The sequence below is a fragment of the Taeniopygia guttata genome, chromosome 9, assembly GCF_048771995.1.
Source record: "Taeniopygia guttata chromosome 9, bTaeGut7.mat, whole genome shotgun sequence".
In the NCBI taxonomy this organism is placed as follows: Eukaryota; Metazoa; Chordata; class Aves; order Passeriformes; family Estrildidae; genus Taeniopygia; species Taeniopygia guttata.
The window spans coordinates 5,475,868-5,498,240 of NC_133034.1; the positions used below are offsets into that span (position 1 = coordinate 5,475,868).

Below are 22,373 nucleotides of genomic sequence, written 5' to 3' on the forward strand. Positions count from 1 at the left end.
AGGGATATGGGAAGGAATTTCTTTGAAATCGGAGGTTTCCTAGAAACTTGAGCTAAGGGGGAGCAGAGGCAGCACCTGGAAAAGACTGGGCATCATGTGCAGAGGAAGCAGCCTTAGCTGGGGTTACCACTTTATCCTTATGGATTCTGAGGAGAAGCAGGAGTCTGGCATTGCGGGTTTGTCTCAGCTGCTCCCCAAGCCCCTGCTGTGCTCTGCCAAGGCAAATGTACACAGGATCCAACAGGAAATCTTCCCGGGCTGCTGCTTCCCCTGCGTCACTCCCCCTGGAGCTGCAGGGGTGGGTGGGACTTGCTGGACCAAGGGCAGCATGGACACAGGAGCTGTGCCCACCTCGAGCTGCCTCCTGCTCTCAAGGAGGGAAAACTATTAAACTGAAAACAAAACCACCTTGAGGCTGCATCTGCTGCTCCCCAGCAAACACTTCCCCCATCCATTTCCCAAATAGGAAATGGGGTAGGGAGAAGCTGGAAGGATCCCACTTTACAGCCCTATGATCCCTGAAGGAACTGGAAGGAGTGTGGAGCCAGGAGGCGTCGGGCTCTTCTCCCAGGTAACAAGGGACAGGACATGAGGACACAGCCTCAAGTTGTTCCAGGGGAGGTTTACGTTGGATATGACAGAAAATTCCTTCCCTAAAAGGGTGGTCAAGCCCTGGCACAGCTGCCCAGGGCAGTGGTGGAGTCCTCATCCCTGGAGGGGTTTAACAGATGTGTGGATGTGGCACTCGGGGACATGGGCCAGTGGTGTCCTTGGCAGTGCTGGGGGAGCGTCAGAGGGCTTTTCCAGCCTTACTGATTCCATGATTTCTGTTGCTGCCTGGCACAGGGGAGCCCAGGTCTGTCCCAGAAACACATCACCAGGGAGGTTTTGCCATTCTGACTCCAACAAACACTTTATTCCCATCAGCCTCACCCGTCCTCACGGAGGACAGAGCGCAGGAGGGGAGGGAGCTTTTCCAGACTGGTTCCATGTGGGGGCAATGAGGGACAGCCAAGGCCATGATGAACTACTCCCAAATTCCACCATGACCAAGGAGTCTTTGCTAAACTGGTGCACCTTCAAATTTCAAACCAAGCGTTGACTTTTGGGACTTGGTAGTTAGGAGAGCCCACAGAGGCCTTGAGAGAGACTTTTCCCAACCAATTGCGGGGCCTAACACAGCCCAATGCACTTCCAACAGCACCAGTATTCCTGCCCCAAAACCAGACTCTGAACCAATACCACACTCTGGACTCAGAGGGGAAGGGGAGGAAGGGCTGGGATTAAAAATATCACCCCAAACCAACAGAATTTGGAATAAATTTACACAAGGACGTAAAAAGCAGGAGCAGCTATGAAAATATGTTGAGATGGCCAAGAAAAGTCACATCAAAATATATTTAAAAATCAGAAATTCCAATCTGCGTGGAATTTAAAACTCCTTTCCCCACCTATGTTTTCCTGCTCAAGGAATCTCTGTTGTTCCAGGACGTGGAACATGACAGGCAGCACCAGTTATGTCCTGAAAAGGTATTTCCCCAAACTCTGAGCACTTCCATAATTTACAGACCAAAGATGAGCTACATCTCAACCATTGCCCCCCTCCCTCTTCCCCCTTCTACAGCGGGCAGGAGAAAACAAATCTGACTTTGCATTTCCAGGGAAGTCCAATTTTTCCACACATCAATATCCCTGCAATCCATTGTAGACCTTCTGCACTGATCCTTGCTTCAACAGCTGCTTGAGACCTGCAAGGGAAAAGGGAGAGTGTCACATGCAGAGCACAGCAAAGATGTCAGGATGACTTTTCCAGCGCTTCTTCCCCATTCCTGAAATCCTGCACACTAAACACTCCTGGCAGTTCAAAGATCTGTATCAAATTCTTACCAAACAGGCTAAAAGAATGACTCAGCCCTTAAATCCATAACAGCTCATCTCCTGGGGTCGGCACAGCACGACAGGGCAGGGCTGGCAGGTCTCCACTGCTGCTTAAAGGGCAAGCCCACATGGAGCAGAGGAAGCACAGTGGCAAGGGTGGATGTGTCACTGTTTTTCCAGAGATTAGAGAGGGAGTCCCCTCTGATTAACTCAGCTTGGTCACTCACTGCCCTGGAGCCCCTCAGGACACAGCTCAGAGCAACCTCAAAAAGCACTGAGCCCAAAACAGAGGGAAACTCCCAACACTGTGGTGACCTTCAAATAACTAAAAGGAGGACATTGAGGGACTGGAGCAAGTCCAGGGCAGGGAACAGAGCTGGGGAAGGGGCTGGAGCACCAGGAGCAGCTGAGGGAGCTGGAAAGGGGCTCAGCCTGGACAAAAAGGAGGCTCAGGGGGGACCTTTTGGCTCTGCAAAACTCCTGACAGGAGGGGACAGCCAGGTGGGGGTCAGACTCTGCTCAGGGAAACAAGGGACAGGATTAGAGGAAATGGCCTCAAATTGCTCCAGGGGAGGTTTAGATTGACTATCAGTAATGAAACCAACCAATTTACTTGTACAGAAGAAAATTCCAACCTTTCAGGCATGCAAATCCTTCAGGAAATCCTGCTGAAAAACAGTTTGTCTCCCTGCAAGCCTTGTCCTGCTTGTCTATCCTTAAACCTTTTTGGCTACACATTCTACTGTTTTTGAAAACCAATAATGGCATGCATAAGGGTCACAGTAGCTGTGTTAAAATACTGGAAAACTGTCCTGGAAGTAGTAACTGGAAGCAGGACATCTCTCTGCCAGGCATGTTCCTTGGCTGTTGGCCAGAGATTCCTGAACTTTTTTTCAAGAACACCAGGACAAAGTGAACCCCTGTCCAGGAGCTGCTCATTATTAGGAACAGGTCATTCTCCAAGGCTAATTCACTTCCTCTCCTGCATCCAGAGGAGCCTCCAAGTCACTTTCCAGCTGGTGTGTGAGAGGATGTGGCTCCTGGATGTCTGCTTCTTAGAAAGGAAGGCTGTAGCTGGAGAAAGGTGCGCTCCAGGAACCCTGAAAAAATTGGGATTAGCATCATCCCACATCTCATTTCCCAGCAGCTCCCACACCTCTGGCTGGTCTGAAGAACACCCTCAGTAGTGCACAGGATATTTTTCAACATGTACCCAAGGTTTAATCAGGAATTCCAACCAGGAATCCTAACAATTGGTGCTACTGCACTTCAGGTACTTTTTACTGGAGCATGAAGTCAATTTTTCCTTTGAAATGTTGCTAATACCAACAAGAAGTGACAGGTTACAGCACAGAGGGAGGAAGCTCTGATCAACAGTGATCAAGTCCTACTGCAGAAAGAAGGGATATTATTTCCAAAGCTGGGGGGTGGTGCTCTTTGAGATAGAGTATCTTCTGACAGCCCCAGGAGCTGGATATGTGGTCAGGAGATAAGAACTGAAATACTGCCAACAATAAGAGAAAAAAGGGATGTTTTGAATTCTGAAGCCTAGAGTTTTCCATTGAATGTGTACACTGAACTGCTGCCACACACAGTGATAGACCTATTCCCTCATAAACTCCTGATATCATGGATGTTTGGAGATACCCAGCACACAGGAAGACATCTGACTGCCTACCCAGTCACCTTCCCCTGGGAAATGTGGAATTGCTTTAGGAGGGCGAGAAACACCCAAGGCCCTGTGCCTGAACACACCCATGCCAGTGCCATCATCCCTCTGTTCCCGGATATCCGTAGAAGTGTGTGAGCAATTCTGACAAAAACATGGGAGACTTCTGTCACTGCTCCTTGCCCAGTGTCCTCTAAACTGCCAAGTGCAACAGCTGGAATAACCTCACATCTGTTTCAGAGCTGCTGCTGCCTGATGAAGCTTCTGGAAGGGGTAGCAGAGCCTGGATTGAGACTCCACAGTGACGAGGCCATTGTGCCCAACACAACATTCTTGGAACAAGAGGAAAAGCACAGGGATAAAACCACAAAGCAGGATCACTCTAAGCCCAGCCCAGAGGTACAGACCTCCCAGCCCAAACAGCTGCAGGAAAAGCCTTGGGACATCTGGAGCTGCAGCCACCAACTGGACTGCACAGGGCAGCTGGCACAGTGTGGCCAAAGCAGTGGAATAAAACACACTCAGAGCTTGGTTTCCCACTACAAACTTGAGGAGTCCAGGAAATCCACTAAAAGAAGTGAATCCACTTCAAAAGAAGCCCTGGAAGAAGTTCTGGGGATGGGGATTTCCTGAAGACCTGCACTAGTACATGCCAGGAATATCTTTGTCCTGTGGCAGAGGATGAGGCCCTTGATTCCTACTCTGATGTGGAGCAGCAGAACCACAGAGGCTGCTGGAGCAAAGAATTCCCTGCTAGGAGTATAGGATTTAAGGATTTACCCTCCTGGCAATTTTAGGATTCCTACATGGTTCATCAGGTTTCCATTTGAGCACTGAAGATGAGCAGCAGATCTGTCCTGGAGAAGGATCTGTGGGAAGGAACAACCCTTCTCCTGATGCAGTGTGATATTCCTTAACCTCGGCAGCAGAGGGATTCCTACAAGTCTTCCCTCCAAGAAAGTAGCAGCAGGGGCTGGAAAACCCTTTGTAATCCCATTCCAGCCGAGGCAAAGCAGACAGAGGCTGAGCCCAGCAAGGCTGTGGGGTCAGACAAATGGGCAGCACCAAAACAAAGCACCTTGCAAACTTGCCAAGAGCTGCATTCCAGCAGCAGCACATCCCAACCTCAGCCACAGCTGCAGCAGCCAAGCTTCCTTGCTTCCAAGGGAAGTGGGAGTTCATCACAGGCCATCAGCCAACTGGGTTATGTTGGACAAGGGCACAGGGGCAGCACAGTCCCTCCTGACTGCTGCAGCCCCTGCTGAGCTGTGCCAGAGTCAGGCTGGGGGCTCTGGACACGCACCTTCCCGCTGCTCCGGCGTCAGCTGCTCCTTGGGGAACTCCACGTCGAAGGTGATTATTAGGGAGCCTTTGATGTTGTTGTTATCAAAGTTTGGAAGACCTTCTCCCTTCTTCCACAGCTTGGCGCCGGGTTTTGTGGTTTTATCCCGCACAATGTGGACCTGGAGAGAAAAGGAATTTTAGAACATTATTAGTGTTACAGAATCCCAGGATCACTGAGGTTGGGAAAGACTTCCAAGATCATCAAGTCCAACCCATGATTGATCTTGTCAATCAGAACAGAGCACTGAGGGCCACATCCAGATGTTCTTTGGACACCTCCAGGGATGGGGACTCCACCACCTCTCTGGGCAGTCCATGTTCTGAGTGTTCACCCCAATACTCCAACACCCTTTCCAACCCACTGGAAACCTCCAACTGACATCGATTCCTTGCCAAAACCAGTGATATCCCATGGGTCCAGGCTGTTTTACTGGACACATGCCAGAACTAACACCACCCTCTGCTGGGACAGCCTGGAAGTGAGGCACACACCGTGCACCCCTCACAGAGTCCACTGGCCTGGAATGCTCCAACAGAGGGAATACTGTAGATAATCAGACCCTGAGCAGCTGCAGGTGAATTTGGGATGCACACAACACCCTGGGCCTCACCTTGTGCCCATCCAAGTGGGCAATATCCATCTCAAAGCCTGTCAATGCCTCGACCAGCGAGATTGTCACGTTTGTGTACAAGTCGTCTCCCCTCCTTTCAAACACTGGGTGCCTGTGGAAATAAGAGCCATTGAACTTTACTCCTTCCCCAGAGGGGAAACAGGTCCTTGAGCTTCTTTCCTTCTATTTGGGAGGGTGGTGAAATCATAAATAAGAGGGGAAGTGAGGAATGAATCAAATTTAGCTTCATTTTCCTGTGTAAGATATGCACTGATAAGTGTCTTTTCTATTTCTAGGGCACTGAGTGGTAAGGTGTGGCAAGAAGTCCTGACTCACACAGCAATTTTCTTAGTAGTACATTTCCTTACAATAACAAGATTGTGTGCTAGAAAAAAGGAGAAATTTGTTCTGAATCACACATGGTGAATTCAAGCAAAAAAAAAACAGCAATACTTTAATAATTCCACTTTTAACAGCTTCAAGTCCAGCTCCTCCAGCACTACGAGGGCTGAGCATCCTGCACAGCCCTGAGTGCCAGGCCTGCACCTGCCCTGCTGAGGGGTAAGCTCCACGTGGCCAAGCAAGAGCCTAACTAGGTCAGAGACTTACTTAAGAACTTTTATTCGGAAGCGCAAATCTCCTGGCTCCCCATCGACGTGGGGCTCACCTGTGGGGGAGAAAGAAAAGTTTTGTTTAAAGGAAATAGAATGAGTGGAGAGACAAGCAGGATATTACAGACTTGCAGCTCACAAGTCAAAGGAAAAAAAAAAACAACTAATTGATCTTTAGATGACCAAAATTCTGCTTAAACATCTCCTAAAGAGCTTAGGGCTTTATGGGTGTTAACTTAACAAGGTCACACCTCTGCTTTTCTGGGAGACCTGTCTGCATGTTAATGATGTCCTTTAGTACTGAAGGGCAGAGGGAATCCCTTCACAGGCTCAAGCCTGGAACAGATGCTCCTGCCCAGGTTATGGGAAATGACCCCACTCCCAGCTAAGGGAGTTATTCAGACTTAGGAACATGCTCCTGGATTTCAGCACATGCAGAGAACACAGCACTTCCAACCACATGGGGGGCTTGGGCACTGCCAGTGCCAGAGAACCACGGAGGAGGAGCAGCTCAGAGCTGAGCACACACTCACCTTCCCCAATGAAGGGATACTCCATGCCATCCCTCACCCCCGGCTCTATCTCCACTTCCAGCGTCCGCTCCTCATTCACCAGCCTGAAAACGGGAAGAGCAACCCAGCACTCAGTTTTCAACTTTATTTATTTCAACTTCATCTCAACTTTTAATTTGTGTCCCTGGGGTAAGGAGAACACCCCCACAAGCTCACACATTGTCTCCTTGCTCACATCTAATCCTACAGAGTCAGAGCTGCCTTTCTGGTGAGCTGAGACTCAAGGAGAAGGTGAAGTTGAAAGCTCCCAAATACACAGTCAGCATCAGGGTGTGTGACTACAGCATGGCATTCCACATCCAGCTGTGTGCTTCCCATTCAGATTTAGCCATAGAACTTCCACTGCAGTGTGACTGTGCAAGGACTAAAAGGCTGGAAGAGGAAATTGGGGAGCTCTACATCCAACAGATGTAAGAATCAATGGACTGAAATGAGGACCCGGTGTTCAGCCTTCCCAAAGCCCCCAGGTTTTCCTGGGAACACAGGCGGGTTCCCCCACCTAGCGGTGAGGTTTGGAATACACATCCCCAGATCGATGTCACCACATAAAATCACGGAATTTATGATTCTGTGGAGCAGGAAAGAGCACCAAACTCACTTGACGTTGGGACATTCATCACAAACAACTTCCTGAGTCATCTGGAAGCGCCCAGGTCCCAGCTGGGTGGTTCTCATCTCCTGCCTGCAGTTGCATTTCCGTTTGCCAGGTGCCTGTCTTGCCACTGGCTTGTTCCTGACAACCTGCAGGGAAGAGGGAGAGGTTGGTGTCAGCGTTCCTGGGTTTCCACAAGTGTCTGGATTTCTCTGAAGAGAGACAGGTTTGGGTTGGAATGGACCTTAAAGATCACCGAATTCCAGCCCCATGCCACAGGCAGGGACATGTTGTTGTGTGGTGGTGCCACAATAGCTCCAAATGTGGCCTTGGCAAAACAATGACAAGTTTTCACCTTGTGATCACATGTTAAACACCAAAAAAGCTCTCTCTGACATCACTATTGCCATTCTCTTTCCACACTTTTCCACACAGGAAAGGTAACACTAGGATGGAACACCCCAAACTTTGGTTATGGCACTTCCTTGTCACACACAATGGGGAAATTATCTGGAGTTCCCCCAACAGCCACAAGACAAAATCAACCAATGGAAAGCCAACATGCACACAGGAGGGATTGTCAGCACCAGAGATGGAGCTTGCATAAAAGAAGATAATAATTTTCTACATATTCTTCTCAGTTTTATAATCTGGAAACTTGCAGTGACATGTTTGGCCTAAGAAGGAGATTGAAAAATCCTCAATGTGGTTTTGCAAGAATTGCAAAGTGAATTTGAACCTTATCAACAGCCCCTCAAATATCCCTACATTCTACAGAGGGACAATTTACACCTCTTCCAACTGGGCTGCTGCACTAACCGAGCTGAGCTGGTGACTGACAGCCAACAAATCAGGATTATCACACTTTATGGAGACAATGATGCAAAAGGTGAATAAATGTGTGGTTTCTTCAGTAAACTACAGGAAATAGCACCACAACATCCTCCATTGCTAGGTACAGAAAATGAGCATCTATTTCAGCTCTAATTTTTGGGATAAGATATTCTGAGCTCTGGTCAGGCACCTCAAACCTGGGAACACCTAGAAACACTGAGACAAGTAAACTTACTTCTACAAAGTTTCCTGAATACACCTCCTCCAGCGTGACCTCCAGGTCCACAATGATGTCACTTCCTCGGGGAATATTCCTGTCTTGCTGGCGAGGGTTTCCTCCAAACATGAATCCAAAGTCCCCAAAGAAACTGGAGTTAAGCACACTGGTTATGTCAGGAAGGAATTCTGGGCAAATGCTTCTACTCCACTAAAAAGCAGCTTCCTCGCAGTCCTAAACCCAGGAACCTCTTTTTGCTCCTGCAGAACACAACTAAGGTCTTCAAACACAGCAGCCATTTTGGAAGTTTTCTGCACTAAAGGAAACAAAATTTGGAGCAGAACACTCAAAATCTGACCTCTCCACACTGCACTGCTGCTCAGCTGCCACCACCAAAAGCTGTAAACTCCGAGCAGCACTGCAAGTCGCTGCTAGCAGGTTGGTTTTCAGGAGTTTGAGGACAAGAGGGATGAGGGAAACTCCCTAGGAATCCTGCATATTGTCCCTCAGAACAGAGCAGAGCAGTAGTGCAAGTCCTCACCCAGGATTACAGCAGCTGAGCAACTTCTGGAATTATTTTAGGAAATTTATCCAAAGGGGCAGAAAATCAGGTTATGTCCAAGCAATGTGCAAGTTTGGTTTTTAATGCTCCAAATTCTACAGGTACTGTGCAAGGAATCACAGCATTGCTTTGCAGAAGGAAAAGTGTCCCCAAAGTGATGTGTGACAACAGGTTAAACCCCAGTCACACAGGGATAACCTGAGAAAGTTTCCACATGTTTGAAGAAGGTGCTACACCTGAAAAATCACCCACAGTGCCTAGAGGTGCCCATGTGGGAAGTCTCTACTGGTTCCTGCTTGCAGCAAGGAGAGGGGCACACCAAAACTGGAAATTGCATGTGGGATACCCACTGGAAATGTCTTCAAATTCTCAACTTGCACATCAGTGACTCTGGACCAGGTAAAAACCCCATCAAAAGGGTGCTTGAGCATCACAGAATCAGAGCAGCAGCTGCAGGACAGCCCAAAGGGGTTAAACCTCCTTACTGCGAGAAGATGTCTCCGTGGGAGCTCTGGTGCCCATCCTTCAGGCCCTCCTCTCCATAGGCATCATACTGCTTCCTCTTCTCCTCGTCTGACAGCACCTGGAAAAAGCAGGAATGGAGGAAAGGCTCATCTGGAGCTGAGGGGAGGTGTTGGAAAAAGCTCTGAGGGCCCTCAGCACTTCTCACTGGGGACTCTACAGGAACCCTGCTTGCTGTGCTGTCTGGAGAAGTTAAGTCCTTAACAAGCATGTTTCATTCGTTAAAAAAAAATAGGAGCAGCCTGGAAAACATAAACATTGAGTTTATCTTAAATATTAAAAAAGAATCACAAGGAATAACTCAAATCCTACAAAGCAGGACATGCTGAGACAAATAATCACAAACCACCATCCCTGTGTCTCAGCCATGACTTTTAAGCCGTGACTTTTGATCTTTGCTCTTTCCTGCCTCAGAGATCCAGAAGTCTCTGGTCACATTTAGTCTTCCTTGCCCTTCCTCCCCCATTGATCATATTTGGAAAAGCCAGAGTTGGCAGGTTGGCTTTCAGAAGGCTGTACAGGAGTGGGAACAGATGGAGAAGCAACTCAGCAGGTGGAGAAGCAGCTAAAAGATGAAAACCAGCTGAATTTGGAGAAGCCGTGGCTGCCCCATCCCTGGAAGTGTCCGAGGCCAGGTAGGATGAGGCTTGGAGCACCCTGGGATAGTGGGAGGTTCCCTGCCCATGGCAAGGAGTGAGTGGCACTGGAAGGGCTTTAAGGTCCCTCCCAACTCAAACCATCCAGAGATTCTGTGGAATTATAACCACTGATAAATGGGAAAACAGAGAAAAAAAATCAGCAGTGACTTCACTACTTTCACCCAGCAGGTAAGGGCTCAGTTCTCCCTTTGCCACTTGAGATTCCCATGGAAACTCCTCCCAAATCCATCCTGAGACTCGTGACTCTTTGTAGAAGAGTCTCAGCTCCCTCTCCTGGGATCAGTCTCTTTCCTAGTTGAAACAGCTGAATTCAGACCACGCAGCTCCGGGCTGGAATCACCGAGCCCGTGAAAATGAAGACACTGAGCAGGTTAATGTCTTCATTAACCTACTTTCCCCTCAATTTTTTGGGAAAGCTTTGCCATCATCAGCTACCCAGACCCTGAGCAGCAGTGCTGTTAACAGAGGTTTATGGTGAGGGAAATTCTGCTTGATAAGGGTCACCAATTCTGGTTCCATTTTGCCCAAAACAGCCAAATCAACTCACTGTATCCCACAGCTAACTCAGCAGAAGGATTTCCGAGCTGTCCTGGCTAAACACAGATAAAGACCTTGCAGGGAGGGCATCAAAAGCTTCCTCCAAACCTCACACACACGAATACTAGATTTCTGATTTGTTTTTACAAACATTTTTTCACTCAGCTTTTAAATAGAAAGAACAATCTCAGCTGCTGGCAAACACTTAAACCAACTGGAACTCGAGGAAGAGGCAGAGAAATCCTCTGCCAGCAGAAAGTGCCAACAAGATCCCAGCTCACAGAAGCAGCACCAAGCTCACAGCTCCACGTGCATCAATCCTGAGGTGCTGCAAATGACAGGGGATTACTTTTTTCCACAAAAAAAGTCTTTATATTCATTTTCCCTGTGATAATAAAGCCTGTTTATTTAAGTCTGAACTAGAAAATGGGTCCCAGAAAAAGCTAAAGCAAACAGTTTTCTTTCTCACACAGAGAAATAAATGCCAGCTGGTTCTCTCACTTCCTCATTTGAGGAATATTTGCATATCTGAGGAGCACCAGGGATGGAAGCAGGAGCCAGGCTACAAACCCTTTCCCCTGCAGCTGGATTTTTCCCAAAGGACCTCAAGCTCCCTCCCAGAGAGCAAGTCACTGCTAGAGATTTTTGCTAATTGAATTTTTCAGCACCATCTTCCTCTGGGTCTCTCTGCTGCACAGCAGATGGAGTCCAACAGTGCCAGGAGGAGGACAAAAAGGACAGAAAACATGGAGGAAACAGCCTGCATGTATGTAGAGCCAAGGAAAGCAGGCTATGGCTTCACAGCTTGGGGCAATACAATAATCTATGTTTGATTTATTTAATGCACCGTGCTGTCAGTGTGGGGGATCATCTGCATGCCACAACATCATCATGGAATAACAGGAATCCTGCTGTGAGCCACAATTTTCTCACTTAATATCCTCTAAACCCACGGCCAGCACCTTTCACTTCCCATCAGCTCAGACTAATCCCAGCCTGGCCCTACACACACTTGGAGCTGCTGCACCTCCACTCCTCCCTTGAGGAACTGGGAATAAATTCCAAAGAACTTTAAGCTGGTGCCTTGGTTTCCTCCTGTTGGATTGTCCTCTGGCAGGAGCAGCTCTCCAGCAACCTGATATGCTCTGGATCTTTTTTTTTTTATATTTGAGAGAGTATATGAAATTGGATGTATTAACAGGGGCAGGATGGAATTTGGTGTAGTATGGGGAGTATGGAAAGTGATGAGAAGGAAGGAAGGGAATTTGATGTGGAAAGGGTCCCTGCCCACAGTAAAGAAATGGAATGAGATCATCTTTAAGTCCCTTCCAACCTAAACCATCCTGGGATTCTGTGACAATAAAAGATGTAGGATGGAACTGAGTATATGAACAGGGGGAAGATGGGATTTCACACGGTAACAAGGGAAGGATGGATTCCAGCTGCACCTTAGGGAAGAGCCTTTACTTCCCTACAAACCTCCTTTCCCATGCCCTGAATGCTCCAGCACGAATCTTCACGAGTCTCAATGGCCAAGCTCCAGCCTGTTTTACTGTGAGCTCCACCCACCCTTCCCAGCCCGGGGAGGACATTCCCGGGCTCACCTCGTAGGCAGCGCCCAGGTCCTGGAACTTCTCCTGCGCCCGGGGGTCGTCGGGGTTCCTGTCGGGATGGAGCTGCAGCGCCAGTTTGCGATAGGCCTTCTTGATGTCCTTGATGGAGGCGCCGCGGGACACCCCCAGGATCTTGTAGAAGTCTCTCCTGCCGTGGGGGGAGAGAGAAGGTGAGGGAAGGGGAACGGGGAGAGAACGGGGATGGGAGAGGCGGGGAGGGAGAGAGAGGGGATGGGAAGGAGACGGGCAGGGAGGGGGACGAGGGGAAAGCGGTGAGGGGAAACAGGAGAGAGGAGAGCGATGGGGGGAGACAGGAGAGCGATGAGGGGAACAGGAGAGAGGGGAGAGATGAGGGGAAACGGGAGAGAGGGGAGCGACTGGGGGAAACAGGCCAGAGGGAAGCGATGGGGAGAAGGGAACGGGGTCCCCTCAGCGCCGCGGCCGCCGGCCCTGGGCAGGGGGAAGGCCCGGCGCTGCGGCGAAACCCCCGGGCCCGCGGGCGCGGCCCGGCGCACTCACCCCGCGGCGGCCTCCCCGCAGAGGCAGAGCAGGAGAAGGCAGAGGCGGCCGATCCAGGCGGGGGCCATGGCGGGCCCGGCCCTGCCGGCTGAGGGGGAGCGGCGGCAGCGGCGCGTCCGGGCGGCTCCGCAGCGCCCCGGCGGCCACCGCCGGCCAATGGCAGCGCGGGGTGTTCCACGCTAGCCAATCCGAGCGCGCCGCCGCGCGCCGCCAGCCAATGGGCTGCTCACACTTCACCGCCGCCGGCCAATCGCCTGCCGGAGCGTCGCCGCCGAGCGCGCCGGCCACGCCCCGCCATCCCTCCAGGTGACTTCCTTCCGAACAGCCAATCAGCGAGCGCACTGCTTTTCCCCGCCCCCGCGCTGGCGCTCTCAGCCAATGGGCAGCGGCTCCGCGCAGGCGGGAAGGGGCTCTGTGTGCCCGCGCCGGAAGCCGGAAGCGGCGCGATGGCGGCGGCGGTGCGGCTGTGGGTGCGCACCGAGCCCTTCCTGGTGGGAGCGCTCCCGGCGCCGCCGCCCGCCCGCCTCACCCCGCACTACCTGCGCAAGGTGGCCGCCTACGCCCGCGCGCGGGCCGACCAGGGCTGCTTCCCGCGGCTGCGCTGGCCCTGCTGGCGGCACATCGCCTGCGGGAAGCTGCAGCTGAGCCGCGACATCGCCTGGCTCTACTTCGAGCTCTTCCGCGGCCTCCTCGGGCCCGCCCCGCCGCTCCGCCTGCGCTGGGCCGAGGCTGAGGCGGCGTGCGCCAGCGCCGAGGAGCTGGAGCGGGAGCGGAGCAAGGCAAGAGCTCGGCCCGGCCCCGCCTAGAGGGGAGCCCGGCCCAGCCTGACTCTCCTCTGTCTCTCCCGTGCTCTGCAGCTCTCCGTGGACACGCTGCAGTTCCTGCTCTTCCTCTACGTGCAGCAGCTGCACAAGGTTTCCCTGCGGCGCTCTCTGCTCGGGGACGAGTGGCCCAGCCCCAGGACCAAGTCTCCCAGCCTGACAGGGAAATCGGCCGGCGGGAATAAGGTACTCGTGCCTCTGGCATTCTCCGTGGGCAGGAGCCTCTTCGCTCTGGGGAACTGCTCTGAAGGGGGTTGGAAAGGGCTGGTTTGTTCCTGGGAGGGTTTCACCTGTGAGCAAAGGTCCAGCTGCACAACTCCTGCTCCACAGTAAACGAAGGCAAGCTGTTGTGATCTCTACAGTTTATAAAAAGATTCTTTAAAGTTTTTCATGAGACTGTCCTGGAGCTCAAAGCTGACTGAATATTCCCTGTCAGTCTTGGTAAGTCTCCTTTTGAGAAGCAGCAGCCTTTTTGCTGTATTAGTCGAGCAGGAAGCTCTCCTCATGCTCATAGTGCCTTTCCCATTATCCAGATGGGAGTTTTGGATCCCAGGAGGTTCCCTGGCATCACATTCTGTTCCTGAGAGGGGACTTGGTTGTTCAGCTGTAGACAACCATGTGGAAACGCTGTTTCCTTTAAAAATAGTGCCAGGTATTTAGGAAGGAGTGAGTTGGATGTGTTCTGTGGGCAGCTCTGTGTGGGAGAATGGATTACAATTTGCAAGCCTATGTGAGGCCATGCCAACCTCTGGAATTCTGGCACAGATGTGCTGCTGTGAGCAGGATGAGCTGGTGAAATGTAGCTTAGGGTAAGCTGGAGTGATTACAAATTGGAGCTGGATAACTTTATCCTGGATCATTGGACAAAAATGGTGAGGAGAAGGTGTAATCACAGCTGTGTGCTCCTTCAGCAAAACTCAGCTTTAGCTCTGCCAGCATTGCAGTCTCCTGCTTTTTTGGGGCTGGAGCATTTTAGAATTTGAAATAGGGATTCTTTCAGAGGGTTTGGTTTATTGGAGAAATGACCCTCTGCTTTTCATCCTGGCACTGATTCCTGGCCACAGGGATTTTCCAGTGGAGCAGCTCCAAGATCTTGAGTGTCACTTATTGATTTGTTTGCTCCCTTTGCATGCCAGAGGCAGTTCCTGGATTTGTGTAGGACTGTAGAAGAGCCTGGTGCTGCTCTCTAGAAGGAAATACTTGTTTTTTGAGTTGGAATGAAATGTTTTATTTTGAGTTTTTGGGGGGAGGTGTCTTTCCAGCTTTGGGAGAGCAGAGCAGCAGGAATGAGCACTGTGCCTGACTGGCTTTCAGACAACTGACCCCCTCGTGTGTTTTCCTGCCCCTCCAGAACTGGAATGACCAGGAGCACCTTGCCTTTGTGCAGAGCCACCTCTTGGATATCTTGGAGCTGCTGCTGGAGCCAGAGCAGCTCTCAGCCTCTTCCCATTCCAGCTGCAGCAGCCTGGTGTCCTTTGAAGCCGTGTGTGCCCTCAGCTTCCTGCTCGAGGGCACCGTCAGCAGCTCGGGCACCGTGCGGCCCCTGCACGAGCTGGCCCTCAGGCAGCCCTGCCACGGCCACAACGGCTTCTCCAAGGGCTCCAGATCCTTCTCCCTGCCCAAGCTGGAGAGCTGGCTGCGCTCCTCCCTCACTGCCAATCCCTTGGGAATGACTGTCTGCCTCAAGGCTGGCAGGAAGCTCGCCTGGGCACAGCAAGGTGGGCAAAACAGCTGGGAAGTTGTTCTTAGAAAGGCAGAAATACATGGGTGTTGTTACTGGACACGAAATGAGTACAGGGAAGATTAGTAAGTTCACAAGAGAAAAGACCCAGTTTTATTCAAACATCTGGTATTTATAGAATTCCAAAAGTGACCGTAGATTGGAGGATGGAATTGCCACCTCTCCAACCACACTGGTCCAAAGATCAATCAATCATTTCTCTCCACCCACAGAGAAACTATTCTATTTCTACATTAAATTGTGTGGGAACTCCGACTCTCAAATATTTAAATATCATCAGAAGGCTTAAGAAGTTTTATGAGAACTTTAAAACTTTCAAAAGAACTATAAAAGAAAACTTCACACTTTTAAAAATCACAACAACATATGAGGAGACATTGTGATGTGGGGGGAAATGGAAATGTGGGGGGGGGGATGGGAATATGTGAGCAAAATAGAAATATATAGAAATATACAGAAATGTGGCAAGTAGGAGTATGGAAAAGTAGAACCAGAAGTATTCAGAAATGCACAGAAATACAAAAGCGTAGAGAAATTAAAAAAATAAAAATAGAGTAAATTAGAATTAAAGAAATAAATTTAGAAATACAGGAAAATAAATCTAGATAAACAGTATAAATAAAGTTTTAAGAAAAAAAAAACAGAAATGGGAACTCAGCTCTTGTTGCTGACTGGGGATCTGGCAGTGGGGTGGGATCTGGTCTAAGTTTCCTTGTCTCCAATCCAGCCCCTGTCCTTCAGGGACGTGGCAGTGGAGCCAAGGCACTTTCCCCCTTAGGATAAGGAATTTAATTCAATGTTTTGTTTCCCTGACTGCAGGATGCCAGGAAGGGCAGTGGGCTAGGGAGGATGGGGAGGGGCTTAAGGATTGTGTCCTAGAGGGAGCGTTTCCCTTTTTAAAACACGCAATTCCTGCTTAAAACTCACCCTCAGGATCATCCTGCTAAGCTGAGTCTTATGCTCAGCAACAGGCTTGTGGAACTGGAGAGTCTTTGCTTGTAAAGTAATCTTGAAGTGGTTTTGATCCTTCAGTGTCTCTCAGTTTCTGAAATTTCTGGTGCCTCATGCTGCTCACCTGCCCAGGAGGCATCAGGGATGGTGTGACTGGTGTGGGAAGTACCATCCTTGAACTTTGAGGCTGATTATTTTCCTGAGGGATTGCTGGACCCAGAATGTTTGTGGGCTTTGTTTTGCAGTGGAAGGAACAACCAGGAGAGCCAAGATTGCCTGCAGTGCCCGTGTGGTGCCAGAGGTGTCCCCCATGGTGATCATGAGCCAGGTGTACAGGCAGACCCTGGCCAAGAGCTCGGACACTCTGGTGGGGGCTCACGTCAGAATCCATCGCTGCAACGAGTCCTTCATTTACCTCCTGTCCCCTCTGCGGTGAGTTGGGTTCTCCTGGGACACAGCTGGGCTCCTGGCTGACCAGCAGTGTGTCCTGGGGGCCAAGAGGCCAGTGGGATGCTGGGGGGCATTGGGAGGAGCTTTGCCAGTTGGTCAGGGAGTGATCCTGCCCCTCTGCTCAGCCCTGTGAGGCACAGTGGGGGTGCTGTGTTCAGGTCTGGGTTCCTCAGGAGGGGCAAGGAGCTCCTGAGAGCGTCCAGTGGATGGTACAGAGATGATGAAGGGACTGGAACATCTCCCTGACAAGGAGAGGCTGAGGGGGCTGGGCCTGGTTATTTTGGAGAAGACCAGACTGAGAGGGGATCCCATCAGTCCATACAGAGATCTCCAGGTGGTGCCAGAGGGTGGTGCCAGGCTTTGCTCAGAGGTGCCAGTGACAGGATAAGGAGCAGTGGCCATAAATTAAACCATAACAAGTTTCACCTCAGCATGAGGAAGAACTTCCTTCCACTGAGGGTGGCAGAACAGCTGCCCAGGAAGGATGTGGAGTCTCCCTCTCTGGAGACATTCCAAACACTCCTGGATGTGTTCCTGTGTCACGTGCTGCAGGTGAGCCTGCCATGGGCTGGATGGAGGTTCCTTCCAGCCCTAATGGTCCTGCATTTCCTTGGCAGATCGGTGACCATCGAGAAGTGCAGGAATAGCACCTTTGTGCTGGGCCCCGTGGGGACGTCAGTCCACGTCCAGAGCTGTGACAACATCAAGGTCATCGTGGTTTGCCATCGCTTGTCCCTTTCGTCCACCACGGGCTGCACTTTCCACACTCTCACACCCACGCAGCCCCTCATCCTCTCGGGGAACCAGGCAGTCAGCTTTGCCCCTTTCCACACCCATTACCCCATGCTGGAGGACCACATGGCTCAGGTGGGCTTGGCCACTCTGCCAAACTACTGGGACAGCCCCATGCTGGTGTGCAGGGACAGCGGTGACATGAACGTCTTCCGGCTCCTGCCCCCCTCAGACTTCTACACCTTTGTGATTCCCTTTGAGATGGAAGGAGACACCACAGAGACCCCAGGGGGGCTTCCCCAGGAGTACCAGGAGGTGCTGAACCAGCGGGAGCAGAAGGTCCAGGCGTGGCAGCGCATGGTGAGGGAGGCAGGGCTGACCAGGTGAGTGCCCCCAGGAAGGGCAGAGCTTGGCCCCGTGGACAGAGAGTTGTTTGTTGGGGTTCCACAGAAATCCTTGAAGGATGGCTTGTGTTGTGTGAGCCATGTCTTGCAGGCCAGTCCTAGAGCATTAATAATAAACAATCCTGGGATTCTGTTTGGTGAGGTGGAAAGACTCATGCTCACAGGCATAGCTCAGAGTTGTAGAATTCCAAAATGCTTTGAGTTGGAAGGGACCTTAAAGCTCATCCTGTTCCACCCGCTGCTGTGGAACGTCTTCCACTATCCCAGGTTGCTCCAAACCCTGTCCAGCCTGGCCTTGAACAGTTTAGGGATGGGGCAGCAACAGCTTGTCTGGGCACCCTGTGCCAGGGCCTCCCCACCCTCACAGGGAAGAATTTCTTCCCAATATCTGATCTAAATCTGCCCTCTGACAGAGCCAGCCATTCCCTGTGTCCTGTCCCTCCATCCATTACCCAAAGTCCTTCTCCAGCTCTCCTGGAGCCCCTTTAGGCACTGGCAGGGGCTCTGAGGTGTCCCCAGAGCCTTCTCTTCTCCAGGTGAACACCTCCAGCTCTCCCAGCCTGGCTGCAGAGCAAAGCTGCTCCAGCCCCTGGAACACCTCCGTGGCCTCCTCTGGATTTGAGCAGTGGCACATCCTTGTTGTGCTGGGTATCCCAGAGCTGAAGGCAGCTCTGCAGGTGGGGCCTCACCAAGTGGAATGAAGGGGGACAGTCCCCTCCCTCGCCCACGCTGCTCTTAAGGAGGTGCTTTCTCATGGCTGTATTTTCCCAGCTTATGAGACTCCAGGGAAAGCACTCCCAGGTGCTGTTGAGGAGAGGGATCCACCCTGGCAGTGGATTGGGCCAGGGCTGGGTGTGCACCCTGAGCTGTCTGGGGTCCCTTTTAGCCCAGCCTTCACCTTGGGATTGAAGCTGTAAATGGCTGTCCCAGCCCTTGTTGAGGTGAGCTGGGAATGTGCATTGCAGCAGATCACCTTTGGGCAGTAGTTTTTAAATTCCTCTGGAGCAGATCACAGGGAATCCTCTGCCCAGCTTCCTTGGCAAGCACAGAATGGGGATAAAACTCAATTTCAAGCATCTGTTGTTCTCCCCTGGCTGCTGCTTCCCTCCACAGTTTTGGGAAGGTGTTTGGCCTGTCAGAACCTTCCTGTGAAAGAAATATGAGGAAATAGGGATGATGTGCTTAGATTTGCCATTGTCTGCTGCAGTCACAGGAGGCAAGAGCTTGCTGCTTATTCCATAAAAGGGGGGAAACTCTGGCAAGTTTAGAAGCTTGTTGAAAAGAAACTGGGCAGCTGACAGTGGAAAATGTCTGTTGTCTGCTGCAGGCAGGGAAACAAGAAAGGAGACAAGTAGGAAGCTTAGAGCAAACAGGATATCAGGCTTGTAGAAAGAAAAAAGCTGCTGTGCTCAAGCGGGGAGGTGAAAGAGAGTGTTAGAAATAAGAAGACATCTTTCAAGAAGTTGAAGTTGTCTGATTGAGGAAAGTGGGGCAAAAAAAGAATGTAAATCCTGCCAGGCTGAAAGTAAAACCCCCGTAAGACAGGACCAAGAAGACAGCTTGAGGAACAATTTGCAAAAGCATAAAATCCTGTTTATTCATTTTTCTGAGCGTATCAGACAGAAAGTCTTTCAGGGTCAGTGGCAGATCAAGCTAGAGGAAAAGCTCTTGGAGAAGATAAATCCACAAGGGAAGAAAGAAGTGGCTGTCTTTGTATTCACTGGGGAGGAATTTGGGTTAGTTTGTGTTCCAAACAGACAGCAGCCTTAACTTGAAAAAAGGGTGTGGGTACATGGAGCCTGTCTGAGGGCGAGTGGTACAAAACTGAATAGAATGGCCTGAATTGGAAGAGACCTTAAAAACCCAACCAGATTCCACCCCCTAACATGGGGAGGGACACCTTCCACTGTCCTAGGTTGCTCCAAGCCCTGTCCATCCTGGCCTTGGACACTTCCAGAGATCCAGGGGCAGCCACAGCTTCTCTGGGCACCCTGTGCCAGGGCCTCAGCACCCTCACAGGGAAGAATTCCTTCCCAGTATCCCATCTAATCCTGCCCTCTGGCAGTGGGAAGCCATTCCTCCTTGTGCTGTCACTTCAGGCTCTTGCAAAGAGTCTCTCTCCATGGTTCTTGTAGCTCCTTCAGGCACTGGGAGGCCACAGTGATTTCACCCTGAAGTTTCTCTTCTCCAGGCTGAACAATTCCAAATTTCCCAGCCTTTCCTTAAAGGAGGGGTGCTCCATCCCTCTGATCACCTTTGTAGTCTCCTCTGGAGCTGGTTTCCTGCTTTTCCCAGTACAGAATGGGGTCAGCACATCAAATTAGGAATGGGTTCAGAGCAAACCCATATAAAATTTCTAGAATATTGAAAAATGTTCATGTTTCATTGGTGTTGAGAAATTGTGTAAACTTCTTGAAAAAGTCCATCAGGAGCTACTCAACATCTGTGCCACCTTTGGTTTAAGAAGTTCCAGATGTGAGCTGATCCCAGACACCTGGGATGCTGCTCTGGAGATGTTTTTGGGCATCTGACCAGTGCCAGTTAGCCTGAGCTGAGTGATCCACCCTGTTAGGCTCGCCCAAACCACCTCAAAAGTTCATAATGAGCAACAGGAATGAAGTGAGGTGTGTTTATAGGAGCATTTTTCCCCTGATCTCCATCCTCTCTGGTGCTGTCAGAACAAAATTTTGTGTCCTTAGTGCTTAAGCACTGGTTGCTAATCTTAGTCTTCTCCCTTTTCAGACAATTTTTTCAGCTGTGCCCTGAGGGGAAGGTGGAGCAGCCCTGGAGCAGGGTGGTTGTGGTGGTGGGATGAGGAATTTTGTATGACTTCTCCAACTCCACCAGGTTCTGCCTTTGGGGAACCTGGTCATTACCATCACATTCACTCAGTAAAAACCTTTTCTGGTTGTTTCTGCAAAGTTCAGGAACCAAGCCTGGCTCTTCCTGATACATCTGGAGGCTTGTTTGGATAGTGAAAATGTGATAGGAGTATAATACTGTGAATGAATGTGATTTTTCCACATTTCCCTGCTGCTGTGTCTGTTTCAGGGATCAGAGGAAACAGTTCCAGGCTGTGGTAGAAAACAAATTCTATGAGTGGCTGGTTCAGACAGGGAACCGGCAGCAGCTGGACAGCCTGGTCCCTCCTGCCCTGGGCTCCAAGCAGGCAGCAGGATAACATTTTGGGCAGGACAACATTCCTGGGCAGCAGAAGGAAAGGCAGGTGAGTAAAAGGCCTCCTTCTCTTGCTTCTTTTCCTCCTCCAAGAATTTTTGTGTGCACAGCCAAGGCAGAGGTAGGTAGGAGAAGCAGGAGTCTGACTGAATGTTCTCACAAGAGCCTGGCATTTGGGTTTAGTTCTTACTTTCCTGTCAAAACCCATTCTCAGCTGAAATCTGTGTCCTCAGCACGGCCTTGGTGCCAAGTTTGATTTGTTGGAAACATCTGTAAGGCAGATGGGCATATTGCACATGATGTGATACAAAACTGATTGGAATAGCTGCTCTTTCAAAGAAACTCTGTGTATTGATGTCTGCCCATCTCACTTTTTGCTAAAGAGAGTTGAGTGAGACTTTGGGTCATTCTTTCAATGAGACTTTGGGTAATTATTACAATAATACTTTGGATAAGTCTCATCCTTCCCAAGCAGAGTGGTTTAGGAGCTGCCCTTATTGTGCTCTTCTGCCATGGCATGTTTCAAAACATTAGATAATAGTTTTATTTTTGATTTAGCCTTTGAATTTTTTTTTTTTTTTTTTTTTGCTGGTGTTAGAAGTAAAATTATCTCCTTTTATTTTGTTCCAGAGCTCTGGGAACAGCCAGTGATCCACTCAGCCCAGTTCTCATGAAGACTTTGTGCCATTCCACCTGCACCCACTGGATCTGACACCCAGCCCCGGTGTGGATGGCACTGCCTGGCTGCTGTAGGATTCCTGAGCATTGCTGCATTCCCAGGAATGTGCTGTAGCCATCCTGTTGGGGACTGAGAGGTGCCTGGCACTGGGGGAAGATGAAGTTGTGCCTTGTTGCAGAGCTGCCACAGCAGTTGGTGTCCATGGTGAGCAGATGTCCAGCACACCAGTCCTGGGACAAAGCTGGATGCAGGCCCTGGGCATCACCTGCATCCTCATGGTACAAACCAGAAGTGCTGTTTTTATAAATATGAAAAAGATGTTTAAATTTTTTATGGATGAAATCAAACAGGGTTTTTTTTTTTTTTTTTTTTTAGTATGAAGATGGCACTTTTTGAAGATTAATTTTTGTATATGGTTGCATCGTTTTGACAAATGTCAATAAACCAGATTTGTTGGGTTAACCTGGCACATGCCCTGGGGAAGGGGTTTTACCTGTACAGTTGGTCTTAGGGGGAACACAGCATCTTTTATCTTAATGAAATTTGAACCTGTCAGAGAGACAAACTGCTAATTTATGGGGAAAGTGGGGAAAAAAACGAATATAAGTCCTGCCAGGCTGAAAGTAAAACTCCTGTAAACCTCAGCCATGCAGCTGAAGGTTTTGAAGGCTGCCCTGG

General features: G+C 50.3%; 2 protein-coding genes across 2 annotated transcripts; one reads left to right on the forward strand and one right to left on the reverse strand.

The window, feature by feature from the left end:
• Positions 1-1,379: 1,379 nt before the first annotated feature.
• On the reverse strand, positions 1,380-12,904 carry DNAJB11 (DnaJ heat shock protein family (Hsp40) member B11). The gene is made up of 10 exons (XM_030280279.4): positions 12,741-12,904; positions 12,213-12,369; positions 9,376-9,473; positions 8,347-8,479; positions 7,284-7,426; positions 6,647-6,729; positions 6,112-6,169; positions 5,503-5,614; positions 4,851-5,010; positions 1,380-1,748 (listed from the first exon to the last, which is right to left on the reverse strand). Exons 1-10 carry the CDS (start codon positions 12,806-12,808, stop codon positions 1,684-1,686), a joined length of 1,077 nt encoding a protein of 358 aa, XP_030136139.4. The 5' UTR covers positions 12,809-12,904; the 3' UTR covers positions 1,380-1,683.
• A 249-nt stretch (positions 12,905-13,153) lies between these two features.
• TBCCD1 (TBCC domain containing 1) lies at positions 13,154-22,157 on the forward strand. Its single transcript, XM_002196017.6, has 7 exons — positions 13,154-13,519; positions 13,598-13,747; positions 14,913-15,279; positions 16,499-16,685; positions 17,321-17,818; positions 20,891-21,065; positions 21,647-22,157. The coding sequence occupies exons 1-6, from the start codon at positions 13,187-13,189 to the stop codon at positions 21,018-21,020; spliced, it is 1,665 nt and encodes a 554-aa protein (XP_002196053.3). The 5' UTR covers positions 13,154-13,186; the 3' UTR covers positions 21,021-21,065; positions 21,647-22,157.
• Positions 22,158-22,373: the final 216 nt, after the last annotated feature.

Bases quoted from the DNA above. Each gene is read 5' to 3' on its own strand.
- DNAJB11 (XM_030280279.4), bottom strand. From the start codon at position 12,808: ATGGCCCCCGCCTGGATCGGCCGCCTCTGCCTTCTCCTGCTCTGCCTC. The intron at 12,370-12,740 runs GTGAGTGCGCCG...CCCCCACGGCAG, and splicing joins TGCGGGGAGGCCGCCGCGGG to GAGAGACTTCTACAAGATCC. The intron at 6,730-7,283 runs GTGAGTTTGGTG...TCCCGTTTTCAG, and splicing joins GATGAATGTCCCAACGTCAA to GCTGGTGAATGAGGAGCGGA.
- TBCCD1 (XM_002196017.6), top strand. From the start codon at position 13,187: ATGGCGGCGGCGGTGCGGCTGTGGGTGCGCACCGAGCCCTTCCTGGTG. The intron at 16,686-17,320 runs GTGAGTTGGGTT...TTTCCTTGGCAG, and splicing joins TACCTCCTGTCCCCTCTGCG to ATCGGTGACCATCGAGAAGT. The intron at 17,819-20,890 runs GTGAGTGCCCCC...TGTCTGTTTCAG, and splicing joins AGGGAGGCAGGGCTGACCAG to GGATCAGAGGAAACAGTTCC.